Raw genomic sequence first — 8,916 nt, 5'->3', positions numbered from 1 at the left:
CCCCCCCCCCATCCCCGACCACCAGTTCCTTCCTAATCCTCCTTTCCGGCCCCCCCTCCCCCGACATCACGATGATGCGCACACACGCACACATTCATCTTGGGACTTGTAGATCTGGCCATCGCGCTGGCCCTCCAGCCCGAAGGGATCCTCTGCCCGGTGTTTTCCCACGGGAGCGGTGTTTTCACCGCATCGCTGAGTTTCCTCGGGCCGGATGCCGGTCCCGATGCTTCCCGGGAGCTGGCCCGGCCACACAGCCTCTCCGCCGCCGAATTGATCATCTTCAGCACGGCCGCCGGTGGCGTGGCCAGCGAGCGTCCCGCGCAGGGTGGCAGCCCGGCCGTCCCGAGCTGGCTCGACCGCGCCATCGCCGCGGGTCTCGCCATGCCCGATTGGGTGCCTCTGCAGGTTCTGACCGTGGACCTGTGCATTCGCGAGATCCCCCCCTCGGTGAGCGAGTGTCTGCTCTTGGACCAAGCCCACTCACGCGGCACGGCCCTGGCTTCCTCTTCCTCCGACAGGATCTCCCTCTCCCGGGATGCCAGTGTCGAGCGGGACCTGATTGAGGTGGTCGCCTCGTGCACTTTGACCGATGTGGTCGGTCAGCTGCCCGGCGATCCTGCCCCGGGGGGTGCCTCCTCGCCCGGCCGGTCGAGCCAGGATCCGGCCCTCTCGTCCTCGGCCCCGGCTGCGCTGGTGCACGACTCTTGCCCGGCCCAGGGCCCCCTCGATGGCCATATCCCCATCCCGGAGCCCATGTCATCCAGTGTGGAGCCGGTGCGGGGGTTTGACATGGCCACCGGGGGCTCTGCGACCCCGGGGGCAACGGCCGCTGGCCCGCGGCGGCGTGGGCGCAGCTTCCGCCGCGGCTTGCGCCACTACTTCCGCAAATCCGCCGACACCAGCGGCCACTCCTCGGCCATGGGGGGCTCCGGCGACTCGCGGGCCCTGAGCCCCCCGCCCCCGGGCTCGGCGGCCAACAGCACGAGCAGCCGAGATCTGCTGGAGGTGGACCGGCGCCTGTCGCAGCTGTGCTCGCGTCTCCTGCAGGTGGACCCTTTGGTGCCGGAGGTGGCGACCACGGATCGGGCGCGCGGAGGCGCCCCCGGGCCGGCTGGCAGCTGGAGCCCCACGGCCGACATCGCCTCCACCGGGCCCGGGCTGAATCTTTGTCTGTGGGGCCTGGCCTTGGGGCATCCCCATGGCGTGGCCTCGCAGCAGACCCTCGTCGACTCGGACGTGTGGGATCTCCTGTCTCAGCTGCTCAGCCGCGTGTCCTCGCCGCACTGCCGGTCTGTGGCCCACCCGCTCAGTAGCCCGCACTTGACGCGGCTGTCCCTTGTGCAGTGCTATCTGGGTGACCGTGGCCTGGAGGTCCTCATGAAGTCCATGGTGGCCGGCTGGCAGTGGCTGATGTTCGCCTCGTGGATCAACTCGTCCCCCGGCGTCGAGGCCGGATCCGAGCGGCATCTTCACCACCGGCGCGAGGGCCGTCTCCTGGAGGGCATTCTCCAACCGTGGCCCATCGAGCTTGAGTACGCGCACGACCCTTCTCCCGCCCTTCTGGCCCACGCTGGTGGCCGTGCAAGTGCCACCCGGGGTGAGAGGATGCCTATGCATGCACGCTGGGCACTCCCCCCCCCCCCCCCTCCCCCGAAGCACCTGGCCCCTCGTCGGATGGCGTCACTGACCATGCCTCGGCCCTTCTCCCCGTCCCAGTCTTGCTTCCAATTCCATCACCCCGCTGGGCTGTCAGTATCTCGCCGACTGGCTGTCCTTTCCCGTGTCCATTCGCAGCCTGAAGTACGCGCACCCTGTCCCCCGGAGATGGGCCCTTCCGCCTGTTGCCCCTGATGCCTGTCCTTGTGTGCTTGTCAAAGTGCTCCGCCCACCCGGGCCCCTCGGCTCGCATGGTGCAGCCTCCCTCCCCGGCAGCCCTTCGTCTTTTCCATTCGCCCTTTTCCCCGCCCTTCTGTCCGCCCCTCCCCCCCCCCCCCCCTGAACCGCCCTTTGTGCGGGTTTCCCCTTCCAGCCTCGAATCCAACCCGCTCCTGCCGGAGGGCGTGACCGCGGTGGTCCAGGCCCTTTGGCGTTCGCGTGTCACCTCCGAGCCTTCCAGCCTGGAGGAGCTCAACCTCAATAGCACGTCGGCCGGCGAGGCGGTGGCCGCGGTCGGCGCGATGCTCGCCCACGGCTGGCCCGGCGCGGCGGCGGCCTCGCCAGACACCCACTCCGCCACCGCCACCCCGATCACGGGCAGCCCCAGGCTCGATGAAGGCCCCTCCCTGGTGCCATTGTTTAACCTCCAGCGCGGGACCCTCTCCTCGGGGCCCGTTCACCTGCGTGTCCTGCGACTGGCGGGTTGCGATCTGCACGATTTGTCCCCGCTGGCCATGGCCCTGCGTGTCAACCAGTCTCTCGAGCATCTCGAGTGCGTTCCGCACCACTCCACCGATCCCATCCCCCTACTTTCCAAGCCCCCACCATGCTGCCGAGGATCCGCCCCCATCTTCTCGCGGTCTCTGCCCCGTGGCCCTCTGTGCCTCTCTTTGGCTGACTTCGTGCGCCCTTTTCACCCCCCCCCCCCCAGCCTGAGCCAAAATCTCGGCATCAACATGGCCTCCATGCTGGACCTGGTGGAGGCCCTGCGCCAGGGTGGCTGTCGCAGCCTGACCCTCCTCAACCTGGAGATGACCGACCTCTCGGACGAGGTAGCCAATGCTCTTGCCGAGCTCCTCCGCTTCCAAGCGGACCAACGCCAAGCCACCGAGCAGCCGGCCTCGCCGGTGGCCATTGCCCCGGCCACCGAACTCGCCGGCGATCAGACACCTCCGAGTGATGATGTGCCCTCAATGCCAGCTGGCCGCGTGCTTGCCAGCCGTCTGCGTGTTCTCAACCTCCGGCACAACAACCGTGTTGGCTTTGCCTCCTGGGCCAGCTTCGGCCGGGTCCTGGCCCACCCGGCGAACGGCCTCGAGAGTCTGGAGTGCGTGCCGCCCCTCGCCCTTTGCCCCCCCGCCTACCGGCCTCCTTCCTCTGCTCTCCTCTTCTCGCCTTTCCCCCGCCTGACATCCTCCCCTGCCCGGCCCCTTGCGCCCAGCCTTGCGGACTGCTCGATCGGCTGTCGCGGGCTGTGCCTCCTCTTTGAGAAGGCCCTTCTGGCTGGCCATCAGCCCCTGCAGCTGCCTGACCTGGAGTGCGTGCTGCTCTTTCCTTTCCCCTCCCCCCGTTTCCCGGTCCCTTTCCATCGGGCTGCCGCCTCCGCCTTTGCCTCTCCGCCTTGGTCGCCCGCTGACTTCGCCCTTGCCAGCCTCTCGTACAATGACATCGGCGATGCCGGGGTCGGGGCTCTGTCCGGCTTCTTGGCCGCGCTCCCCTCTCACAGTGTCCTGAACCGCATCGTCCTCCGGGGGAACCGCATCACCAAACTCGGCATGGATCAGCTCCTGCAGGCTGTCGAGCAGGTGGTTTCCCGCAGCGACCCCGAGGCCCCGTGGCGTGCGGCTGTCAACCTCGACAGCAACCACATCGAGCCCAAGTGGTGGGGGCTCCGGCATGCCACGTCCCCGCCCCCGGGCGGAGTTACCGACGCAGCTCCGCCGTCTCCGCAGGCACATCCCTAGTGCGCGACCGCTCCCGTTAAGGGGGGGGGGGAAGTACATGCGTCTTCCCCTGTCTGGGCTGGCGTATCCGCCTCCCACTCCCTTGCCCCCCCCCCCCCACCTCCCTTGCTGGTCAACACGCAGAGCGTTTGCTGAAATGTTGCTTGGATCTATTTTGTGTGAAAAGTTGGAAAAGGGCATGGAGAAGGATGACGATGGTGTCAAGTACACATACATTATATATATATATATATATGCGAGGGGGGAGGGGGAAAAAAAGGGGGCGCGGGGGATGAGGTCATCAAAGCACAGGGAATGGACACATGCAGGGGGGGGGGGGGGGACAAAAGACGGGGAAAGCCCGGAGGCACACGCAGGGGGCCTTAGTCACGGGTGGAGGCACGGCCGCGATTGGCACCCGGCGCGGTGCCTACAAGGATCTGCGCCTGGAACTGGCGCAACGAGGTGACCAGGCCCTGGGCCTGCTCAATGAGGGCATTCTCCGGGCGCGGGGTGGCCGTAAAGCGGCTCAGCTGGGTGAGCACGGCCACCAGTGCCTGGTCGGCGCGGGCCACATTGAAGGGCAGCTCGGCGGCGGCCACGCGGCCGTCAGCCGGCAGCCCCGCGCCAGCCCCGGCCGCCGGGTCGGCTCCGGCAGCCAGAGCCGCCAGCCGTGGCTGGCGCCAGTGGTCAACCACATGCAGCAGCGAAGCCGCCAGCTGCAGGAGGGCACGCGTGTGAAGCTCGGTCGGGGAAAGGCCATGGAGCGCCGGGGCGGTCGAGGCCGGAGCCACATTCACCGGGGCCGGGATGCCACCGGTGGAGGCGGAGGCAGGAGCGCCGCCGGCTGTCTTGGTGCCGCTGGTGGCCCCGGACAGCGCGGCGGCCCACTGCGACGCGGTGGTCGTCTCCACCAGCAGGTGGTAGTACGCCGCAAAGAGGGCCGACGAGGGGACCCCCACACGGAGGAGGACCTCCACCGGCCAGGTGCGCGGCAGCCCGGCCGGAACCAAGGGCGACGGCTCCATCGAGAAGGCCGCGACACTGGAGGCCGCCGCATCCGGGCGCTCGAGCAGGAAGCGTTCCAGCTTGGCCACCAGCAGCGGCACCGGCAGCACTCGGTCCGAAGGGAACAGCTGCCGGCCCAGGACCACCAGGCGCTCGGCCAGCGCCGGCAGCGGGGTCCCCCGGTGCAGCAGCAGCAGGTACGTCCACGTCTGGTCGACCATGCTCGGCGAGGAGGTCCCACTGAGCTTCAGCAGGATCAGCACCATCTCGTAGAGCTTCAGCGGCACGGCAATCTCATTGAACATCTCCTCGAGGGTCAGCAGGCCACTCAGGCCGCTGAGGCGGTCCAGCGAGGCCAGCACCAAGTCCGGGTTGTGGCCACGAGCGGCGCCGGCCGCCGCCGAGGCACCGGGCCGGGCCCCGGAAGAGGAGACGCCCTCCGGCGAGGAGGCCAGGCGCCAAACCTCCAGAAGGAGCTGGCGCTGGGCGTTGGCCACCTCCAGCGCGTCGTCCAGCTGCTGGATCAGGTCCCCGGCCGAGGGGGCCGAGGTCTTGGACCGAACGCAGGCGGCCGCGCGCGACAGGTAGGCAATGCGGCTGTCCAGGTCGAGAGTGGGGCTGTGGGGGGGGGGGGGGGGGGGGGGGGGGGAGGGGGATAAGTCGAGAGGGAGGCAACGAGAGAAGGGGAGGGAAAAAAAAAAAAACCCCAACAAAGGCAACCCCGAGGAAGACCCCCACGAGGAGAGAACGCACTCGCTATCGGTGCTGGCCAGGCGGTAGAGCTCATGCGCGGCCACCAGGAACTGCCCATGGCGGATGTGGTAGCGCCAAAGGAGATTCCGGTGACGGGACTGGTCGATATCGGCGCCGGCCGGGCCGCCGGGCGCGGGGCCGCCCGCCGGGGCAAAGGCCAGTGCCCGGCTCATGGTGGTCAGCGCGTCCTCCGGCAGGCCCTGGCTCAGGTCCAGCTCGACGGCCGCCCGGAGGAATCCCTCCACGAAGGGGGTCCGGGCGTCCAGCAGCCGGGCCAGATCGCCAGGAGACCGGCTGTGCAGGAGCTCGCTGTACAGCAGCGCGTGGAAGATGGGATCCGCCGAGGCGAAGGCCGCGGCGAAGGTCTCCTCCAGGAGGGCCCCCACGGCGGCGGCAGATGTGGACCCGGACAGGGCCGACCCCCCGGCGGCCGAGGCCCCGGTGTTGGCCTCCTGCTTCTGCTGGAAGAGGAGCTGCGCATCACGCAGCACGGAGAAGGCCAGGCGATAGAAGCCCATGCGCGCGGGGGGAACCTGCTCGCTGGCGCCGGGACCGATGAGGGCCGAGCTCACGCCGCCGGCCATGCTCGACGACGTGGCCGAGGCCGATGCGGTCACCGGGGCCCCGCCGGCCGGGTTGCCGGCCGACGCGGCCAAAAGGGCGGCCGCCAGTTCCGGGCCCACGGGGACCAGCGCAGCGCAGCGCAGGGCCAGCGCCAGGGCAGCCATGTGCGCATGCTGCTGGCAAAGTTCCGAGGAAATGCGCGTCAAGGTGGCCACCGACAGGGTGGCGGCCACCGAGGTGAAGTGCGCGGTGGCTTCGGCCAGCAGGCGCAGGCGCTCCTGCAAGGTGGGCGCGTCGCGCGCCCGGCGCAGGAGCCCATCCGCACGGTGGAGGGTGGCGTCATCGGCGTCGAAGAAGGCCGGCGCCCGATCGCGCAGGGTCAGCAGCAGCGCATCCACCGAGGCACCGGCCTCGATCTGCGTGCGCAGGATGGCCGACATCAGGAGACGGCCCACCTGGCGGCCGGACCCGGTGGTCATCAGCGCTTCCAGGGTGATGCCCAGCCCGCCGGACTCGAAGCCCACGGTCCTGCCGGGTGGGGCACGGCAGCAGGCAGCATGGGCGGCACTTGTGGTCAGTGTCATCGACTGGCAGGGGTGCCGGCCGGGCCAAGGCATGCCACAAGCGGGGGCAAGAAAAAAAAAGAAGAGCGGGAGTCCAGCCAATCTCCCCCCCCCCTCGGGGGCCCACCAAAGGGAGCAAACAGACAAACACGCACTGGGTCGATCCGACCAGCTCCTTCATGACATCGGCACTCGTCAAGTACGAATAGTTGTCGATCAGGAAGAGCAGGAAGTCGATGGCCTGCAGGGTCTCCCCGAGGAAGGCCTGCACCGCGGCCAGCGACTGCGACTCGGACGGGGCATCCGGCACGCGAATGGTGCGGATGAATTGCAGCAGAGTGCCAAGGCGGGCCGACAGCTGGCTCAGCCGGATGGGGCCGCTCTCGGCCGTGAGGTCCGTGTTCGAAGAGGCCAACGAGGCGAGCGGCACCCGCCACAGGGACCGGACCAGGCGCGACGCGTACATGACCACGGCATTGTGGACCCCCGAGAAGGCAGCCTCCGGAGTGACAACCAGACGGCCAAATTCCAGCCCGGCCGGCTGCTGCACCACCTCCTGGGCGGTGAACTGCTGCGTGCTGCCGAAGTGGAAGAGGGCCTGGCGCGCCGCGGCGACAAGGGTCTCATTCGAGCTGCCGGGCGATCGGGCGACCATCGGGCAAAAAAGGGGACAGGAAGAACACAGGGAGGCCGGTCAGGACACCCGGGTTGCCAAAGGGGGGAAGGCGCAAGCGCGAGGGCGGGAATGTGCGGGGCGGAGGGAACAAGGCAGGCACGCACCCGGAGGGGGTTTCAGAGCAAATCAGAGCCAGGCACATGCAGCATGCCTCATCTCGAGTGAAGCTGCGCCAACGGGGCGAGCGGAAGCGATGGGGAGGAAGAGAGAGAGAGAGAGAGAGAGAGCCGGGGGAACACAGGGATGGAGGGTTAGATGCAGGCACAAACACATAGCGACAACAAGCAAAAGGATGAACCCCACAAGCAGCAGTATACCTCTTGAAGAACTGCAGCAGCGCCCCGGTGATGTTCAGCCCCGAGGCAATGAGCAGCCGGCGCAGGAGGTCAATCGGCCGGAGCTTGACCAGCTCGTGAATCCCGGCGCTGGTGAGGCAGAGGAATTCCCGCGGGGCCTGGTAATACTGCGACACCAGCTCGCTGATGGCCGAGTCGGGGATGGCCCCGAAGTCCGACGTGGCGGCCGGCGACTCGTCCAGCGCCCAGATCTTGCCGGACACCGGGAGCCGCGCCAGCTGCTCGACATAGGCCGAGGTGCCGGCGCCACCGGCCGCACGCGGCCCGGACCCACGCTGGTCCGGCGCAAACATCGTCAGCATGTCCACATCGTCGCTTTGCGTGCTGGCCATGAGGGTGACGCCATTGTGCAGGCAGACGGTGTGCACGCGCGCCGGGCCGCTGGCGGCCGCATTCGCGGCCAAGGCCGGCCCACCAAGACCAAAGCCACCCGTGGCGGCCGTCTCGCGAGGGGGCATCCGCACCGACAGGATCGACAGGTTCTGGTCCAGATAGACGCGAGCGCCGATGGCGGTCACGGCGACCAGGCGGACGCGCGACGACTCCGACGCCTTGATGGGCTTCAGCGACACGACGCGCATCATGGAGCTGGGGCACAGGAGGCCGGTGGGAGGCGGGCAAGGTGTTAATGCGGGGGCACGGAGCGGCAGGGGCCCACCGGGATCTTGCCCGGGGAGGGGATGGGAAAAGGGGAAGGAAGACGGGGGAGATCGCCCGCCCGGGGGCCAGGCAGCAGACACATACGCATCCAGGAGCAGGTCGGCTGGCGCCTGCTGGAGGGCCGCCTTGACCAGGTGCGAGCAGGACACCGCCAGCGAGAGACCCTGATCCGCGGCCAGCATGGCCCCCAGGGCCGAGTGGGTGGCCGGCCCGGCGCCAGACAGACGATAGGCATTGATGACCGACGACTCGGAGAGGGTGTAGAGGGTTTGGCTGGCATCGTCAACCGTCACCGAGACCAGTTGATCTGGAGGGCATCGATCGGGGGGAGGGGGGGGGGGGGGAAGACACGGCAGGGGGAGAAGACATGGGGGGCGGGGTAAGCAGGCTGCAAGGACCAAAAAGGGGCTCCCGCCGCCGGGGCCGAAGCCAGGAAGGCCATGAAAGAGGCTGGCATACCCTCGCGATGGAGCTTGAGGAAAGCCGGAATGAAAGGCGCCAGCGGGCCGCGCGTCCAGTTGATCAGGTAGCACCGATTGCGGAGCCAGCCCTCCGGCTGGTACACAAGCTCGTGCAGGTGGCCATCGCGCCCGGCCAGGAAGACACGGCCGTTCTTGGTGCCGACGATGTCCACCATGTGCACGCCATCGGTGGAGGCCTCGAAGCCGCACTGTGTCGTGCCGTCACGCAGACAGGCAAGCACGCAGAAATACGCCGAGGGGGGTGGGGGGGGG

General features: G+C 68.7%; 2 protein-coding genes across 2 annotated transcripts in view; one reads left to right on the top strand and one right to left on the bottom strand.

The window, feature by feature from the left end:
- The window catches only part of H696_02953 (hypothetical protein), a 4,242-nt gene extending 475 nt beyond the window's left edge, over positions 1 to 3,767 (top strand). Inside the window, exons 2-7 of the mRNA XM_009496836.1 lie at positions 113 to 1,535; positions 1,720 to 1,803; positions 2,033 to 2,431; positions 2,591 to 2,986; positions 3,101 to 3,196; positions 3,311 to 3,767. Coding sequence (XP_009495111.1) covers positions 113 to 1,535; positions 1,720 to 1,803; positions 2,033 to 2,431; positions 2,591 to 2,986; positions 3,101 to 3,196; positions 3,311 to 3,623 — 2,711 coding nt within the window. The 3' untranslated portion in view covers positions 3,624 to 3,767. The remainder of the gene's footprint in view (positions 1 to 112; positions 1,536 to 1,719; positions 1,804 to 2,032; positions 2,432 to 2,590; positions 2,987 to 3,100; positions 3,197 to 3,310) is intronic.
- A 218-nt stretch (positions 3,768 to 3,985) lies between these two features.
- The window catches only part of H696_02952 (hypothetical protein), a gene marked incomplete at both ends in the record, with an annotated part of 6,094 nt that continues 1,163 nt past the window's right edge, over positions 3,986 to 8,916 (bottom strand). Inside the window, 7 exons of the mRNA XM_009496835.1 lie at positions 3,986 to 5,228; positions 5,364 to 6,455; positions 6,646 to 7,122; positions 7,271 to 7,333; positions 7,484 to 8,110; positions 8,267 to 8,489; positions 8,642 to 8,852. Of these exons, the coding sequence (XP_009495110.1) occupies positions 3,986 to 5,228; positions 5,364 to 6,455; positions 6,646 to 7,122; positions 7,271 to 7,333; positions 7,484 to 8,110; positions 8,267 to 8,489; positions 8,642 to 8,852 (3,936 nt within the window). The remainder of the gene's footprint in view (positions 5,229 to 5,363; positions 6,456 to 6,645; positions 7,123 to 7,270; positions 7,334 to 7,483; positions 8,111 to 8,266; positions 8,490 to 8,641; positions 8,853 to 8,916) is intronic.

The sequence above is a fragment of the Fonticula alba genome (genome assembly GCF_000388065.1).
Source record: "Fonticula alba strain ATCC 38817 unplaced genomic scaffold supercont2.4, whole genome shotgun sequence".
NCBI lineage: Eukaryota > Rotosphaerida > Fonticulaceae > Fonticula > Fonticula alba.
This window is presented reverse-complemented; position numbering and strand designations above follow the sequence as displayed.